This window comes from Bombus pascuorum, chromosome 5 (genome assembly GCF_905332965.1).
Source record: "Bombus pascuorum chromosome 5, iyBomPasc1.1, whole genome shotgun sequence".
Lineage (NCBI taxonomy): Eukaryota > Metazoa > Arthropoda > Insecta > Hymenoptera > Apidae > Bombus > Bombus pascuorum.
This window is the reverse complement of record NC_083492.1, coordinates 17,652,480-17,670,984: the sequence shown is the minus strand read 5'-3', so window position 1 is coordinate 17,670,984 and position 18,505 is coordinate 17,652,480. Positions and strand designations below refer to the sequence as shown.

General features: G+C 37.9%; 3 protein-coding genes across 4 annotated transcripts; 1 reads left to right on the top strand and 2 right to left on the bottom strand.

Moving 5' to 3' along the window:
- Nucleotides 1-140: 140 nt before the first annotated feature.
- Nucleotides 141-2,693, bottom strand: LOC132906762 (uncharacterized protein F21D5.5). The gene is made up of 8 exons (XM_060959263.1): nt 2,399-2,693; nt 1,801-2,309; nt 1,498-1,743; nt 1,358-1,426; nt 1,020-1,289; nt 663-944; nt 531-592; nt 141-474 (listed from the first exon to the last, which is right to left on the bottom strand). The coding sequence occupies exons 1-8, from the start codon at nt 2,538-2,540 to the stop codon at nt 351-353; spliced, it is 1,704 nt and encodes a 567-aa protein (XP_060815246.1). The 5' UTR covers nt 2,541-2,693; the 3' UTR covers nt 141-350.
- Nucleotides 2,694-2,810: 117 nt separating this feature from the next.
- Nucleotides 2,811-5,359, top strand: LOC132906763 (tRNA (uracil-5-)-methyltransferase homolog A). Its single transcript, XM_060959264.1, has 8 exons — nt 2,811-3,269; nt 3,455-3,613; nt 3,672-3,867; nt 3,947-4,074; nt 4,141-4,391; nt 4,469-4,703; nt 4,771-4,963; nt 5,036-5,359. The coding sequence occupies exons 1-8, from the start codon at nt 2,976-2,978 to the stop codon at nt 5,281-5,283; spliced, it is 1,704 nt and encodes a 567-aa protein (XP_060815247.1). The 5' UTR covers nt 2,811-2,975; the 3' UTR covers nt 5,284-5,359.
- Nucleotides 5,360-5,522: 163 nt separating this feature from the next.
- LOC132906771 (uncharacterized) lies at nt 5,523-17,393 on the bottom strand. 2 transcript variants are annotated; one of them, XM_060959280.1, is made up of 3 exons: nt 16,811-17,393; nt 6,087-6,254; nt 5,523-5,956 (listed from the first exon to the last, which is right to left on the bottom strand). In XM_060959280.1, the coding sequence occupies exons 1-3, from the start codon at nt 16,952-16,954 to the stop codon at nt 5,870-5,872; spliced, it is 399 nt and encodes a 132-aa protein (XP_060815263.1). In that variant the 5' UTR covers nt 16,955-17,393; the 3' UTR covers nt 5,523-5,869. The 2 variants fall into 2 exon arrangements, with proteins under 2 accessions (XP_060815263.1, XP_060815262.1); XM_060959279.1 differs by having other exon boundaries at nt 6,081-6,254; nt 16,811-17,392.
- Between the last annotated feature and the right edge of the window lie 1,112 nt (nt 17,394-18,505).

Genomic DNA, 18,505 nt, shown 5'->3' with positions numbered 1-18,505 from the left:
CATATTCCTGTCCATGGAATATACATATATTGATATATTGATATATGAATTGGTATATAATCTATCGGTCATACCAATAGATTTGGTGGCACTACTTTTGTAAAGGAAATGCGATAATAGTAAAACAGTATACAAGTGGATAAATATAAAAAAAGAAGCTGTTTTATTAAAAATTATGAGGAAATAATAATTTAAATAATTTAAAATTGTCGACATCAAGTTATACAAACAAATTCGATAGGTCTACTTATAAAATAATAATACAATACCTTATTCTATTTTACTAGAGACTAATAATTACAACACGTGTATTAATTAAATTAATTTGTACTTTGTAAACAAAATTTCATTTATCTTTCAAGCAAATACATTTCATAAAGCTGACGATCTTCTTCTTTCTGAAATTTTGGAACGAAGTTTACATGAACAAGTTCTGTAAAGCCTTCCTCTAAACTTGGTTGCTGATAAGATTTCCTAAAAATATTTCAATATAATAAGCTTTGTATAAATGTAGTTTTGATTTTACTTACACATAAGAATTAATAACCAGGTCGTTAACTTTAACGTGACTAGGATCGGTTAATTCCCGAAACTGAAATAAAATATTTAGTATAGCATCTATATTGTAAATTTCGTTATATCACTCCATATTAGACTATTACCTTATTGTTATGTTTTGCATGCTCAATACTTGTTAACATAACGAAGCATCTTACGGGTATGCTATATTTTTTCGCTACTTCGATATATCTTTGCCTTGACACGCAATCAGGATTAGTATTATCTATAACTACGCTATCTTTTTCGTTTATGTGTTTTTCCATTATAGTAATACATTTCTGCCAACTTCCAAGAGTATCTCTATTAACATATCCATAATGCTTTAAATAATTTCTTACAAAATGCGATTTCCCAGAACCAGGAGAACCAACCATTAGAATAATCTAAACATATGAATTATATATAAGAATTACATGTTTAAGGATTACTTTCAAACAACGTTTAGTAAAAATTATTACTTCTTGACTGCTTGAAGTTATATTGCTCCCCGAGCATATCTCTCCATCCGGTAAATTTTTTGGATTAAATATAGGCAATTCAAAATGGGCCTGTTTATGACCGAGAAAATGTTCCTCTGGCGTGTAAAATTTTAAACCCAAATTAAGTGCTAGCAATCGGTCAACTGACGAATGATCTTTCTTTTTTCCGGGAGCCCAATTTTTTGGGCGTCCGGCTGCATCTCCAACGTAAAAGGAATTATCTTTATCAATTGATATAGAATCATTCTTCTGTAAAGAAATCATTTAAAATCAAAATTTCCATGGTAAGAATAACCGTTTTATAAAATAACCATTACCTCCTCCAGTTTTTGCCACATTCCAATTGCTGGTTTTCTATAGATGTTACTTCCAGTAGCTATAAATATCTGTAAATGAATTTGTAAATTACATATAAGATCATTCTACTTATTGTAAATTTATAGAAGAAGAAGTATACCTGTATTGGAACCCTAATTTTTTGTATTATATTTTTAAGTTTATTCTTGAAAAATTTTGGATTTATCTTTCCAGATCCAATAGATCCTTGATTAGTGAAAATTACTATTTTATAGCCATCGTTATGAAGTTTGTGTAATTTTTTTGGCACATCAGGATATATAAGTTGCCAATCATCATAATCCTTTGGAAATACTAAACCAGATTTTGTTTTTATTAAGGTTCCATCCATATCATATGCCGCTATCTAAAAATAAGAAGATTTAGTCCATTCTTAAAAATGTCAATATTCCTTTAATTTTACCTTTGAACGACTTTCCACACCCTGTGCTGTATATATTAATAATGCTCCACTCTCCTTACTTTCCCATGTGTCCTGTTCAGTATCTAAATCTATCATATTATCTGTATCTTCAAGTTTATCAGAAATTATTTTATTTCTGTTTATAAATTTCAAAATATCATGAGTATTTTTTACATGCTTCTTTTCTATTCGTGCTTCTTTATCCTGAGTTTTGCGGTCTTCATTTTGAATATTATCATCCTCAACTTTAACTATTTTATGAGAATTTTCTTCATTTTCATTACATATCTCTGTGTCCCTATTTCTTTTCTTTGGTAAAATAGTTTTAAAAGGTGGAGGATTAAATTCAATTTGATAAATATGCTTTCCATATAAGATTTCTAAATTATCATCATGATCGCCTATAAATTTAACATCTTTACGTGTTTTAAAGCCATTAAAACCACAGGGCCTAAGTCCAATTTGTTGGATAAAGACTTTGTGCTCCTCATAGTCTGCATATAGTTGGACTACAAAAAATAACACACAATGCACATTATAGATAAGATATGAATCAAAATAATTGGTAATTGCATAGAGAAAAGTGCAAAATTATAACCTTGTTGTCTAGAGCATTGTGTATCAGTAATATTTGTCTCTTCAGAACGACCCAATATAATTGATTTTTTATGTGGTAAATACACTGTCTTTAGTGTTTTATCGTTGCTTTTCAGATAACAACTTTGAGCTTGCTGAGACATTTAGAGATAAAGAAATAACACTTTTAAGGTAGCGACATGAAAATTATTGATGAGGAAAATAAACATTCAATAAAAGTTTGATATCTGATTTTTTAGTATCCAATATCTTCTAACTGATAATAAGTCTATTAAGAATATCTTTATAGATATAAATAGCCGAAATAAAGTGATATAAATGTTTTATATTCATTCATTTATTCTTTTACGATATCAATCTAGAATGTTTTCTTATCCAAATCAAGGCCAATGGACATAGTAATTTATATTGATCTGAGGTTAAGCGCGAACATAACCTGATATAACAGATGGGGTACACGAGTATCAAGGCTAGAAGAAAATAAATGGCGAGATTAAATGTTTACGTTTATTAGTAAAAATTGATATGTTCGTTAAATCAATCACGTAAAATACAATTGAACAAAAGTTTTGAAAAATATGACTTCAAACGAACCTACTGAAATGGAAAAGAATCCTTATGCATACCTCGAAAGAGCTGATTTTACGTCCGAGAAGTATAAAATCGAGGTACACGGGTTACCAAAATATTATGGAATTGGTGAATTTAAAAAGCTTTTAAACGAGAAGCTAGAGTTGCAGTCATGTAAAATAAAGCCACCAAAACGAAGCAGTGGATGGCTTTACGTATCTTTTAGAAACGAGGAAAATCGTCGAAAGGCTATAGAAATATTAAATGGAATTTTATGGAAAAATTGTAAGCTTAGTGCTCAGGTATTTTAATTTAGTATTATATTATTTTACATATCTTCCTCTTAATCGATATGCAAAACATTTCTTATATATCGTAGTTCTTATTAAATTGAATGCAAATTATATCATGAAGTTTTTATCAAATCTTGATACTTAGTATCGTTATATGCATATGTACATAAAGTATTTTTATCTATTAAAAATAGATTGCAAAACCTGCACCAGATCCATTTGTAAAAAGGAGACTAGAAGAAGAAACTACAAAGAAGCGTTTAAAATTAGACAAAGATGATCAAAATATATCCGTAGAAGATAAAGTTAAATTAACTACGATTCCCCTTTGGGAAATGCCTTATCCAAGTCAAGTAAGAGAATACGAGATAAAATGTATATAATAGAAACTTGAGAATAATGTGCTTTTAGTTGGAACTGAAACAAAAAGAAATGAGTTTGATTCTATCAACTATTTGTAAACAAATGTTGAAAGAAAGTAAGGGTGATCTTTTAGACTGGTTAAATTATCAAAAAACTAAATATCATGGATTGCCTTGTGAATTGCTTCCCATTTTGAGTACAGATACAATCACAGAGTATAGGAATAAATGTGAATTTACAGTTGGTAATACCATATATGAAATTTATTTATCTTTCCGATAGATTATGATAAATATATCACGTATAATATCCATTTAATTCAGGTAAAAGCGAAAAAGAAAATGAAGTTGTAATAGGATTCAGATTATCTAGCTACGCGGCTGGTTCCACGGCAGTGGGACCTATTGATAATCTTTGTCACATTCCTAACACAATGAAAGTTTTAGTTAAGGTAAGTTGCTTGGGTTTATTCTAATTTGAGTTCCAAGATTTGTTTTTTGTATCGAGAGTATTTTAGGTGCTCGAAGAGTTCATAAAAAACACCGAATTAAAGCCTTTCGATCCAGTTGATCATAGTGGGTATTGGAGACAAGTTACTGTTAGAAGCACTCTTTGCAACGATTTGATGGTAATAGTGGGAATGCATCCACAAGATTTAAGCTCAGAAAAATTAGAGGAATTACAATTGCAACTCAAAACTTTCTTTGAAAGCGGAAATGGCGTACAAGCACGAGTAACATCGTTATATCTTCAAATAATGAAACTAAAGTATGATAATTGGCAGAGTGTTCGATAGCTAACTAAGTTCCGTTCGCCCAATTAAGTTGCTTTTTATTTCTAATTAGAAGCGTCGACGGAAAAAGTGAAAACAATTTTCATCACATTAGCGGAACGAAATACATAGAGGAAATGTTGTTGGGTATGAAATTTCGTATATCTCCTCAAGCGTTCTTTCAAGTGAACACGTTAGGCGCTGAAGTATTGTACAAAGCAGCGATTGATTTGGCAAAACCGACCATGGATACCGCGCTTCTCGATATCTGTTGTGGTACCGGAACGATAGGCCTTGCATTTTCAAAGGTATCAAAAATAATCGATAATCAAATAAAACATCATATGAACAAGAAATAGACACAAACGATTTTAGTATTGTGGCGAGGTGTTTGGAATAGAAATGATAGAGGATGCTATCAAAGACGCGAAGGAAAACGTTGTCGCGAACGAAGTATCAAACTGTGAATTTTTCGTTGGTAAAGCCGAAGATGTTTTGTCCCCTGTAATTCGGAGAACCACTAAGCCCGATATTATCGCTGTCGTGGACCCACCGCGAGCCGGACTCCGTAAGACATCGTTAACGTAATTTTTGTTAACTTTGACGAAAATATGTACAAGTATAAACATGTTTATTCCAGATCAAAGAGCGTTATTGACTATGCGCAAGGCGAAGAAATTATCGAGGCTAATATATATATCTTGTGATCCTCGAGCAGCTGCAAAAAATTTAGTGGATCTAGCTAGGCCAGTCTCAAAGCAATACACCGGTGAACCTATGGTGCCGATAAAAGCTATTGCTGTAGACATGTTTCCATATACCAAACATTGTGAATTAGTTTTATGTTTGGAAAGATTATCCACAGCTATGAAAGCACGTGATAATTGACGATACTTGCATATCTCGTTCTTGTAACGTTTCTTTTTTAATAAATGATACGAACAAAAGTATCGCCTCTGGTATACGGCTTGTAATCTGATTGATTATTCCTCCTATTGAAATAGACTTACCTTCTAGGCGAATTATTGGGGGAATCAGGATACGATGGGTAATGTTAAGGCATATGTCATGCATGAATAAGGGATTGCTTAAATTTTGAAGCGATCGAGTGAATACGGTTCATCCAGTTTGATGCACTTCAAGTAGATACGTTTAATCGATATTTGTATGTCGAATGTTTTATAAACCAGAACGATATATATAAGCTGACACACTGTTTAATACAACTGTTGCTTTCACTGTGATTAATAACGGATAAGAGAAAGGAACAGCATCGAAGAGGTAGACAAATAGATTCGATAATTCGCAGGCTGACAAGTGGTAAGTCCGATTCAGAATAAAAGACAGAATCATTTTTCGACTTAGGGTATAGTTTGTCCTGAGTTTGTGTTTTATTTGTTTCTCTTTTGATCGGGAAAAGCATGCGAGGAATCTCGTGGTCGAATCGGTGTAGACTGGTTACGTTGGTTCATTATCACTTTCTCTTGAAGCATGTTACAGCGTTGAAGTAACAACGCCAGTAAACCCGTCCTTTTGCCTGTCCGCGCCGTTGAAGGTCCATCTGTATAACAAATGAAAATTGATTTGGAAAAATTCACTTTTGCATAAAGGGCGTAGCTTTCTGAACGAATTTGTTAGAGAGTATACGCAAAGAAGGAAGTATGTAAGGCAAATTGTAATGAGACCTTCACCGTTTGGTCGTCCGTTGCAGGAATGTCTTGCGAATTTCCCATCGGCAAGTGAGACCCCAGTGACGGTGGTCTGCCTCCGAGTTCTCCTCTGTTCTGGTTGTCCACAACTTTTTGCAACGCGACCATCAATTGATCGAACAAAAGAGCCGCCCTCTTTGGCACTACCACCTGAAAAAGAAAGTTTGATTCGATCGGTGTGATAATAACGCTTACCACGACTTGCGGTACTCGCTAGTATGGTAATTACACGTGCGTAGGATTTACGAGATAATTAATTGAATGGTATCAAGCGGCGTTCACTGTAATACATAGACACAAGGTGGTTCTGTTGTTATCCTGCTCGTTTTCATCGATCTTTCGCGTCCCTTACTCCTGATATTTAATGTTTACGCCAATTAAAATTAATTAGACCGGAGGATAATTGCCGTGGAGTTTTAACGCTGAATCACGCCACCTGACGTGAATTTCCTGTTGATTTTCTTTCATATTTCTCGCTTCACGTTTCTGGGATGAAGCCCGACCAGGGTGAAAATAGGATCTAGGAAATTCTCTTCCGTCTTTCGCTAATTTTAACCGTTGCCGATACCTATTCTGCCATATTAATAATTCCGTTTCGCACGAATTCGACTTGTTAGTATTTTTATCGGTCGTAAAGTTTCCGAGAAATAGCAGAAAGGTAGGAGTTTACTTTGGATAAACGGAGGAAAACCCACGTAGTTTTCGTTCGAACAACTTTCTTGCGACATCAGTCGATGAATATCTGTTTCTTCGCGACAAATTATCTTTTCCAACGGAAACGAACAGTATCGATAGCCCATCTCTTTGTATTTTCCATTTGTAATCTGTAAACTTGACAACTTTTCGATTACTTTGACGAACTAATAATAAGAAAGGCGGATTTATAACACGTTACACATAGTTTTGTTAGAGATTAATCTTTCTTCAACTCGGCAATTGGCAGAAATCAATGTTTCTTTGACGTAAAATATAAATCTTAAGACGATCGCCAGATTATACAATATATCTTACAGTTTGGTAGCATTAATTGTTTCATATCGAGAAAATTAATCGAAAATAAGGTCTCCGGTTTTCGAGGACACGGAATATACGTATTTGAAGGATTTAACGAGCGAAAGGATTCCACTCGATTATCTCGTCGTTGCTCGAAGCTTTCCGAAACTTGGCAACTCGATGCGGATCTAATTATCGCCTTCATTACACGTTTCAAATTAGTTAGCCAATTTGCTCGACTATTATATCATTTGGGTTCCTCTTCGACCAAGGCAAGTTACATCTTACCGAAGCGTATCGGAGGGAGCAACGAACGTACAAATTTCTTCCTAGTCATCGGGTGTATCGTAAAGTAATCGTATATCCATAATATAGAGATAAAATTGACCGCGATGCGATTAAACGGATCTAATGGATTTAATTCACAATAATATAAAATAAAATAAAAGATAACGGAACTAGCTGGGTCAGGATATGTTCAATTTCTTGCGACGATGGAAACCGGTAACCAGTAGAATTTTGATTTCCCTCGGAAAAGTAAGCCCAAGCGCCTGTAACGTACACACGCCGAGGTAAATAAACGCGCTTCTTTCTTGCTATTATACGACCCGAGCGATTTCCCACAGGATTCTCAATCGGCTTTTATTTACTCGCGACGTATCATAAAAATCATGACAACTGGAATTCGACGAATAGTCGCACAAACGGATGATTGATCTGTAACACTCGAGGAAACATAGAAACCACTGATTCGCAGATATGCCAAGCGATTTTTCTTCCTGCGAATTCTTCCTTACTCGTCCCAAGGAAGCTCTCTTACCTATTTCTCTTTCGATGCAAACGAACTGTCAACTATATTCGTTGAAAAGAAAACAATTTACTCGCAATCTTTTATTATGCTCTTGCCAAATAGAAAGAAAGTGGCATTCGGGAATGAACTGTAAGAAAAGGTCAGTTCAAGTTTTGTTCGCAGAAGGTTAGCTCGAAGCGACGCAGAGCAAAAGCGAAGAACGAAAGTGTCGCCGATGACAGTAACACGCGAACAGCTAGGAAAAAGTCAAAAGTAATTAAAATTCTCTGCCACTAATCGACAATAGCGTACAGAAACTTGCACGTAATTGAAAAAGAAGCATCGAGCAAAGGCGTCTTTATCCTACGGCCGTTCCACTGGTATTAGAAACAATCGAAGAAGAAATACACGAAGCAAATATCTTTTCCTTCTTTCGAACACGCTGACATTAGCAAATCCGATAAGAACTTATCGATGGGCTTACTCGGAACCTTTTCGTAGATTTGCTCTCAAGCAAGCACTGCTTTGTCCAACGTACTGTCGCAAGTGAACATTTTATATAAACTGTTGATTAATGGCAAATTAATGCTCGGATATAAAATATTAATTATCTATTTTAATTCTTATTATTATTTATTTATTTATTTATTTACGAACGGCTGGCACCCTTCGATACAACACACAGATACGATAACATAAAACGAATGGATAATTGCGATTAGTAACAAAAGCAGGTGATAAATGGCGCGAAAGTAATATCAATGAATTACGTAACGTTTTAACATTTTTCAACATTTTTAGCACTTTTGACACTGTTCTTAAACGCAGGAAGCGATTGGCGAAAAAAGACTAATCGATGGCCAAGAAAATTTCCACATTTGCAAACGCGATTGATGCAACTATCGGTAACGTAATTGATTTTGAATGTGCGAATAACTGGGAATCTTCTAAAAAACATATTTATATTTAGGCAAATACGCGATCTAACGATTCTTTTATTGCGTATTAACTTTTAAAAGTAAATTTTATTATCCTACGTGTCATGTCTATCGAAGTATAAAATTGCCTTGAGTCTGTGTTTCTCCAGCTAAAGTACGTTGTATTAAAAACAGCAATTAGCCATGTATTTTTTAGCGGCAACGAAGGTTTGCAAAGTCTGAAAAGAAAACACTAACCGATACGTATTTACTGGAGAAATTTACTGGAGGCTGTAATGCAGAGCGTAAAAAAAAGGCGTCGAACGACTTCGATCGCGCGACTTTCGATTCTGTGAACGATTTTCAATAACCTTCGAATGCCCTCGGAGCCAGTACGTAGTTGAGCGACGGTGTCATTTTATTGGTAAAAGTCTATCGAATATGGAGGAATTTACTTGAAATAAATTTATCGAACTTTGATTTATCGAGTAATGAAAGATGATCCCGACGGAACTTGGACAAAATTAAACCTCTCTCGTCGATGCCGAAACCACTGCTCACCGCTGAAATTTTCTCGTCTCTTAAATAATTCTTTTTAATTGGAACGCGTCGATGTCCCAGCCGTAACACAAATTTCATTGTGCAAGGTGGAAGCGAATCGATTACGTTTCATTCGAGTTTCTCTTAGTAAATATATTGAAATTCTTTGAACTTTAAAAAATATCTCTCTCTTTCCACAATAGATTAAGGAAGGAATAAATTGTCAAAATAAAAAGTTATTTTATCTCGAATACGCACCAATGAATTCATTTGCTAGTATGCGTTCTATCGCTCGTTCTTTGATCGGATTGTGTAATACATTATGTATAACTTATCGTACTTAGTGACGTATCATGCACGCGTCATCCATTCGTGGATACACTTTCGAACGGCACGAAAATTAGTCGAGAATTTCGAAAAGTACGCGTTAACGCGAAGACAAATGTTGTTTCGCGCGCGTGTAACGTATCGCAACATGTGGCGCACGAGCATATCGCATCTTTGAAAAACAGATAAACGGCCAACATTTTCTCCATCTCCGTCGGTCTTTTTTATTTTAACATGATGAGCGAACTGTGTCACGTGCCAAAAGAAAAGAGCTTAGTCACGATACAAAGAGCAAAGTGGATTCTATCTTCAGGATTATGTAAGGAACATCTCCATAAAACGGGACAAAAAACCGATAGAGTTTGATCTGTTTTTTATAGCGATCGAAGAAAAGGACACTCTGTAGAATGTGCGCGCAAATGACACACGTGTTAGGATTATAAGTTGAACAACAAAGAGGATAGTTAATAACCATTGGCTACAAAAGGCTGAGCTGATCCTCGATGCGTTTTTAGAATATAATAGAGAGTTGCTTGTTACTCGCGCGATCGCTCGATCGTCGCTGAAAAATTTAATTAAAATCGATGCTTCTAACGTGACTTGAAAGCTCCGTCTATCAAATATCGCGAGCTTTGTTCTTAGCGCGATCAAGCGCGATAACGCATCGTCCGATTATTGTATCATTGTCGGCCCTTATCGCTAATTTAATCACAAATGCATGGACATCGATGGTTTGTCGCTTATCGATAATTAAATTCCGAATGGGCGCCGATGCGATGCGATACGATCGACAAACACAGCGAACAGAGCCAACGGGAACCGGATGTTCCAACGTTCTAACGGATCGTTTACCGAAAATTTTCTAATTTTATTCCACGCCGACCATTGATCGTTAGAGATTCGTTTCGTCGTGCTCCTTTCGCCCATTGACTTTCAGTGACCAATTTTTTATGGCGTTTAAGGTCTCCGGAGTTAATACTCTTCCGGCGGACCGTAGTTCCGTTTCTTTTCTTTTTACTTTCGTCGGACAAAAGAACTATTTTCGTGCGATAAAGCTCGTCAACCTACGAACGGAAATCGCAGTGACCGAGGCAATTGCAAAACGCAAGCTATCATTACGTGGGCATTCGTCGGGCCAAAATGAGTATAATTGTTGACGGCATAGCGGCCGCCAAAGTCATCTATTTAGTTGTTTCAATGCCGACAGGCCAAGTATCGTAATCGTTTTACCGGCTCGCGTATCGTCCAACAATATTCGCGTGTTAAACACTATTTCCAGCCAATTTCTTTATCGCTAATTTTAGTAACCGACGAACATTGCACGGAGGGCAACACAGCCGGATGGTCGCCACGCGGACAAAGACGGACAAATTAATCGATTTATTTCGAGTTGGAGAGAGTTGGCGCTGTTCTGCGTAAATGCGTGCATACACGTACGTACGTGCGATCCAAATGAATTTGTTGTTCGTTTTAAATAGATATGGAAATGGCTAATGGAACACGTAGTCGTTCGATTGCGATGCGTTGGCGGCCACTGTAGGAAAAAGAAAAAAAGAAACAAAAGGAGAAGAAAAAAAGAGCGTTTTTATATATATATATATATGAGAATAATCCTTTCTTACGGAAAATCTTGTACTTATAGAGTTTCGTATATTTTTGTGCGTTCAACGGTCGGCAGTTTAAATCTAGAAATAACGTGGCCGACGTATCTTCGTTTAATTAAGCATATCGTTCAAGTTTATTTTTTCTTGTTCAGCGGATGAAACCGAGCGAAGCCTAATGGTAAGTATCGCGATAAACTAGTTGATTAGATGTTGGGTCGCTAGATTGCCGGAAAATCGAGGGGAATTTTCACGGTAAGGAAAATTGAATGGGTCAAGGAACGGGAAAAATAGTTTCGGTTATCGTGCCAGGAAAAAATAACCGTGGGAATGAAGTTTTAATGATGTACAGCCCACGCGTAAATCTCTATTTTCTTTCTTCGAAATTTTCCAAACGTTGCTACAGAGTTTCCTTGAGAAGATGAAAAAACGACCATTTGACGATCATTGCCGAGTCTGTTACTTCGCTCGACTATACTGTTAGAAAACGAAAGCGTAGTTACATTGTACGTGCACTCGATCGAAATAGCTTTCTTAAAGCCTTCGTAAAAGTAACGTTGAATCCACTTTCGTTTTAAAAGTTGACTCGTCTCGTTGAAAACGCCGTTGCAACGAGTGTGACGAGCGGCAATTTACGATCAGCCTGACTCTCGAAACGTTGAATTATTTTGAATTGTACACGCGCTGCTGCTTTCCTTTCGAAAAACGGATCGTATAATGGATTAACGTCGATGCTTTTACCGATATCGATGCGACGCTTGCAACCAAAGCGAATTCGTTCGTCGACAAATTCGAAAAGTCTGTCGATCTCTTCCGACATAATTTTCGCGCGAATCGGACCATGTGTTGCTTTCAATATCGTCACGTCGTCATACTTGCGTGATAACTCAGTCTATTTGAAATTTTAGCATCGACCGACGCACGCCACGGGACGCTATACGTATGCACCTGTACGACGCGTCACGTCGCTCGAGACTTGCGTCGAGTGCAATTTCATTCGCGTTAACGTGCGCGGTTTCGAAGAAACTTTCAACATTTTTCTTACGCCGGAACAAACAATCACTGTAAATCGTTGTTTTGCGAGCGCTTAAGGAGATCGCGACCGCCCAAGCAGATGCTTCGCCGCATAAATACGCGTTAAAAAGCAGCCGCGAGATGCTGAAAATGAAGAAGAAAGAATGCGTGGGCGTATATCGGGGAAAATTTATAGTTCGAGATATTTGCTCCGTTGCGTGGAATCGAAGCGTATCGTTCGCGAAGGTATACGCGAAGTGCGCTAGCATATACATCGAAGGAACGTTTTTGCGTTTCGAAATTCGGGCTAACGAAGCAAACAAAAGTATTGGGTCATTAGATGGTATTGACAAAATTCGCAATCGCTTAATCGTCAACCCAACAGTACGCTTTTAATAAAATCTTATTCTCGGTGTTCTACTGTTGTTACGCCTATCGACATTGTCTTGTCATCTTGTCGAAGGACGACGTTGAGACAAAAACTCACGTATCACGATAATTCCCGAATCCAGGTGTAAAGTAACAGATACGGTAGCTCACAAAAATATTCAAACACTTGTCGCAGAAGATTTAGACGATTATGCGCATTATCAGAAACTTTTTGAAATTTCGTTAGCGCTGTAACGAATTAATAAAAAAATATACCTAAAATTAAGATATCTACAGTATGAACAATGATGTTAAACGTACAACTAGTATGGAAGATGGTCCGACCAAATATCGTGGTTTATGAATATATTCCGTCCCTTCCAATAAATATCTCGTGACGTTTATATACATTTTCAGATTCGCCTCAAATGTGATGAACAATGTGTTTGGTTACAGCGTTAACGAGACCTCAAAATGTTCCCTATAATATGTATCATCTTTTGCAAAAATCTATCTTCTTGTAGCCGTCTGAGAGAAAGAACATTTTGAGACGTTACTGGAGCGACGGCTGACAGTGGAGAAACGCATGGAAAGATAGAAAGCTTCGTCTAATCTTGACACTGAGAGAACGATCGTCTCCTGCCGCAAATAATTCGACGACGCGGCGTTGAATCGATTTAACGATGATTAAAGTCACGTTGATGACACGTTTTTATTAGCCGGCACATAAAAGTTATTGCCGCGAAGTTGCCAATGGCGGGAAGATGAGCTCCGAGCACAACAGCGAGACGCGCTTCTTTAGGCATCACGTAATCCAAACGAATTGCTTGACCGCGAAATTTGTCTCCTCTGCTTTGTACTTTGTCTCGTTATTTTCTCGTATTTTATCGACAAACGATAGCAATAACGTTCAAGGCGTATCCTTCGCATCAAGATAGAAACGAAGAAATTGAAACGCCGGAATTTAAACGTGTCGAAGTTGCCGATTGAAACTTATTCAGATGACACGACTCAATGCGACATCCCTTCAGAGACTTTAACGCTGGAAATATCAACCAGTGTCTTAACCTTGACACGCTATATGAAAGATTAGAGCGAAATCCAAAATTTCTTTCTCTCGCGTCTACGTCTGGTGAGAACAATAGGATTCGTATTAAATGGCAAACCTATGTTTCCTCGATCCGCATTTGAGAAATTTAATCGACCGATCCGAGGAAAATTTGTCCTGGCGTTCAGTTGCTTCTAAGTATTGATTTCATCTGAACGAAACAGTGTGAATTTTGGCCTGCATCATATATCATAGGGTCGTAATCTTGTTAACTCCTTAACGAAGAAAAATAGGTGGGTGACCTTTGTCGGAAGAGATAGGAAAGGAGACAAACAGTGACAATCTGTACAATGTTGGGCGAATAAAATGTTGCGAAAAGACATTGATGCGACTCGATGTATATAAATATAATATAAATGACAATAATTCCTCTGACGTCATCTCTTAACCATATCAGCAGATATCTAAACCGTAGCTTTCAATCGAACGTGCAAGCATACGGCTTAAACAGCATAGACGAATAACATTAATGACGTGAAAACGAGTTCGAGTAAATGGTAAATATCGAGCGAAACGAAAGATGAGAGGAACATCCGACACGTCATTGTCATTATATATATAATGGCAATGATATACACATATATATATGTATATATAATTGGCGAAAAAGGTCGTACAAGATAATTATCGTACGTCATGAAAAATGTGTCCACCTCGGGTCGAAAAGCTGATCGTTTGCGGGATTAACCAATAATTAATAGAAAGCAGCGTACGTACAGGGTGACTAATTAGCGTAAAGCCAACGGGGCAAACTAGCGTTGCCTTATTTCGTCGGTGGTACGTAAATATGATTAATGCAGTTGGAAATAATTCATTAATTAAGTGGTTCAGCTTCGAGGCAGACGTCTGAATTAACGCGCATGGATTGCGACTAAACGAGCAAACGACAAGTCGAAGTTGTTCATTTCGAATTGAATCGGGAGACAGTTTCGATTTTACTCGAACGAGCTGTCTAGCGGAGGATTATTAATTGACGACGATTCGAAGAACGAGAACAATTTGCAAGAATAGCAGGACGAAAATTGCCACGCAAGAGGGATTAATCGAACGATTAATTAATCGATAGAAAATCCGACCGATTAATAGTAAGTATTGTAATTGAATTCCGCGCGACCCGACGTCGCGTCGCTTCCATTTCGTTTTAATTTCGTCGGTAATTGTATGGAAACTTTGAATAAGGCTCCATAGCACATTTTGGTTGAAATTGAATTAACGGCAAAATACGATTCTATATCCTGTCGATCGTTTTAGTACATGCAGGGTGCAGATATTTCTTCGAAAGGCGATGTAACGTCGAAGACAAGAAGCACCTTACTTGAAACTTATGGAATCTTATTTTAAGAACGTAATTTAAAAACCACTTCATCCCAAAATTTTCTAACTCGAAATCCATCGATCGCGTCGGACGATCTTTAAATTCGTGTATTGTATCCATTAAACGTTTAATTGTAATTTGAAGTTTATCAACTTTCGAGACAGAACCGAGTTGATCTTTGTACGAACTTTGTTATTCGTACTTTGTTAACTTTAAAAATGCCGATGGTTTCTACTGTCGTCCTTTCGCAATGTTTTTCTTTTTTTTTCTTTTTGAAAAGAGAAAAATCGTATTCAAAGGTGAATTTTCAAGTTGGTTAAACGTAGCGGTTAAAGATCTTCGGGAAACGACGCTCGAACGTACTAGTCAAAGAGGATTGCACGGTGCGTCGTACGTTCGAAACTTTCCTATTTTATTGTTCTGCGTGTAAATCGATAAAAACATCGTCGCTTCGACGTTGACGTAGATTTAAGATTAATCCGAAGAATGTCCAACTGTTGCGTTTTATTCGACGCGAAAGCTTGAAATGCAATCATGCATTGACTTGGCCGATGAATATCAGTAAAAGGTACGCTAGTACGTTTGAAAGACGCGTACGATTGGTCGGCGAAAAGTGAAATATCATTGAATTGATTCAACGACAACAAGCTTCCGCGTTCAGCGCCACGGAGCAAATAAAAATAAGAAAACGCTCGACACCGGTGACAGTAATATTCTCAGCTTACGCAAAACCCTCGTTTACCGCAAAACAAAGAAAGCTGCGAAAATGAATCTACCAAGTAATAAAGAAATTCGAGAAGAATGAAATTTCTCTCGTGTCGGGAGAGATGAAAACTGTGGGAAGCGAACGACAAAGAATTGGATATTCTATCGCACGATTACTTAGATGGAACCTATATACTTTTCGTTTGGAATCGAAAGCAAAGGCGACTATATCGATCCTTTTTGACCATCTATCCTTTGTATTTCCGATCACGAACTTTTCCAAGCTATTTCGTTTTTCGAAACACTGTTACAAAACAAATCGAACGATATACAAGCAAGTTTTATGTTTGTTGTCAAAGTTTCATTCTTTCTCTAGACATTTTCAGCTAAATGCGATTTTGTAGGAAACACGATGAATCGATGTTCTTCGAAGACGACCACGTTATAGCTTTCTCGAAGACGTTTACGGTAAAATGAAAATTCGTAAAACGCAAACACAGAGATAAAGAGAGACAGGGAAAAGGGAGAATCTAGCGGAAGAGCATGCGACTCTACTTGTTGATTGTGATTTAAAATCGCTCTCCGTTTACTTCCCTTGCGAAATCGACTGGAAGAGAATGAAAATTTACGACCGCCGCAAACAAATTTCTCTAATTTGCGGTAGCCGAGATGTTGCCGGTAAGATTCGCTCGAATCAAACGGGACAAAGACTGGAATGATTATAGAATTCGATCGTCGCATCGAACATCGTTTACAAAGCTACGCTACTACACGTTACGCGAATTAAAACGACGTCAAGAATCCACGAGCGATCTAGACAGGACGATACTTGTGGCTAAAATATTAAGAAAAGTCCCTTCGACTACGATCTTGTACGTCCACTCTCATTTCGATGTAACTTTTCTTTTGACGTGACCATCGGTCAATCTACGAGTTCACGTAGCCACGTAGTGCTTTTCGTTACGATGAACTATGACGCAACAAAGGAACAAGCAAACAAGCTTCGTGAATGTTTCGAGTTACTCACCGGATACTCGTCGTACTTGGTGGAATAGTCGGGATAATCGAGATTCGTTGGCGCGTTCCTCTTGCTGAGAGCACGCTGGCCGATAGTACCACCGATTATGGGCACCATCGCCACTAACATCAATGGAATCACTCCGTTGCCCATTTATATTTGTATTTTGCTTCTTCGTTTGCCGAATGGTCTCGCGGTTCTCGAATAAAACTACAGCATCCGCGAGTACACCTTTTGCGAATCGATCGTTTCTTTGCTTGGATCGAAGGAAGCTTTCCCGCGATGGAACGATCTCACTGCAGATCTTGACCGAGATGCGATCGGAATTACGGTGATTCGAAACTTTTCTTCGATCAGCCTTATCTATTTATCGTTAACGTTTCGAGGCAAAAAAAAGGACGAGCGCGGCGGCTTTGCGACTCGATTCGTTTGCAAGTTGAGAAGCAGCGTGCGACACCTCGAATTTCTAAACTGGCAAAGGATATCAAACGATGGTTATCGACGATGTCCTGTACGTGGGTTGTTGCAGAAAGACGAAGGATGTACTCGAGGACGCAATGTGACGCCTCGAGCGGCAACCGCTCTCCTATATACTTCGTACGCGTGCTCGATGTTACGCAGGCGCTGGAAATGTCCGTCCAATTCGGGAAACCGCGCGCGTTATCCTGCCATTCTGACGCACATTTTCTCCCGCACGAGGTTCGATCTTGCGAGCGCGAATGTCGGAGAAACATGGAAAACGATCGTCTTTCAGCGGATCGGAGCAACGTTAGTAAATTCACTCCGATAGATGTATCTGATTTAGCGAGCCTCGCTATTGCGGTACTTGTCGTGATAAATATGTCGCCCCAACCCTCCTCTCGATCTTCCTTATCATAATGAAAAAACGCAATGGCAAACTATATAATCGGCCGAGCATACAGGTTGAGAATCATCGGCGAATCGGAAACTGGGTAAAAAGGTGGCGTACAGTCGACGTACAAGTCGAGCATACTCGTAGGGATTGAAAATTGTACGTAACGAGTTTAGTCGAGTTGATTTCACGTGTACGCGCCAACGCGCAACTCGCTAAAAGTTGAGAAACGCGAACTCTCTTATAAATTCAGTCGCGTTTCAAAACTTGAGAACTTGTTGGAAAGATGCAGTTGGCAAATTCGCCGCGGTGCTATACGACTTGTGGCCAGTCTCGTTAGGGAATAGATCGTGACTACAAAGTCAAGAATCGATCAGGGAATTGTAACTCTGGTTGGAAACTCCGAAAATTTCTCGCTGCAAATGGGATCTTAATCTCCGCCTTTGGCTTTTCGCTCGTTCCCTTCCTAATAACATTCGCGTCTCTTCGTCCTTTTATTCTGGATTAATCGGGCTGCTTCTCGGAAACCTCCGAGGTCTTTCCTCCGTTATACACTCTGTTTTAGCTTTAGCCTAGCGCTTAACGCGAAGTTATGGCAAGTTTGGACCCAGCCATCAAAAACGTTCGTTCGTGTTCCTTTAACGTAAAGGACATCGAGCAACTTGTTCGTAAACTCATTTACACCGAAAGAGCTTCCTCACGACGAACGCGAGCAAAGGGTTCACCGAATAGTCGCCATACGACGAAAGAATGCTAACTAAATGTTTAACTAAAATTTTGAGAAAGAGGAGAAAGAACGAGCGTTCGCTCGCTTCGTTTAAACGCAGCTTTACGCGTGATTACTTGAACCT

Bases quoted from the DNA above. Each gene is read 5' to 3' on its own strand.
- LOC132906771 (XM_060959279.1), bottom strand. From the start codon at position 16,954: ATGGGCAACGGAGTGATTCCATTGATGTTAGTGGCGATGGTGCCCATA. The intron at 6,255-16,810 runs GTGAGTAACTCG...TTTCTTTTTCAG, and splicing joins CCAAGTACGACGAGTATCCG to GTGGTAGTGCCAAAGAGGGC. The intron at 5,957-6,080 runs GTCTCATTACAA...TTTGTTATACAG, and splicing joins CGGACGACCAAACGGTGAAG to ATGGACCTTCAACGGCGCGG.
- LOC132906763 (XM_060959264.1), top strand. From the start codon at position 2,976: ATGACTTCAAACGAACCTACTGAAATGGAAAAGAATCCTTATGCATAC. The intron at 3,614-3,671 runs GTAAGAGAATAC...ATGTGCTTTTAG, and splicing joins AAATGCCTTATCCAAGTCAA to TTGGAACTGAAACAAAAAGA. The intron at 4,075-4,140 runs GTAAGTTGCTTG...AGAGTATTTTAG, and splicing joins CAATGAAAGTTTTAGTTAAG to GTGCTCGAAGAGTTCATAAA.
- LOC132906762 (XM_060959263.1), bottom strand. From the start codon at position 2,540: ATGTCTCAGCAAGCTCAAAGTTGTTATCTGAAAAGCAACGATAAAACA. The intron at 1,290-1,357 runs GTAATGGTTATT...ATTTCTTTACAG, and splicing joins TGTGGCAAAAACTGGAGGAG to AAGAATGATTCTATATCAAT. The intron at 593-662 runs GTAATAGTCTAA...ATTTTATTTCAG, and splicing joins ATGCAAAACATAACAATAAG to TTTCGGGAATTAACCGATCC.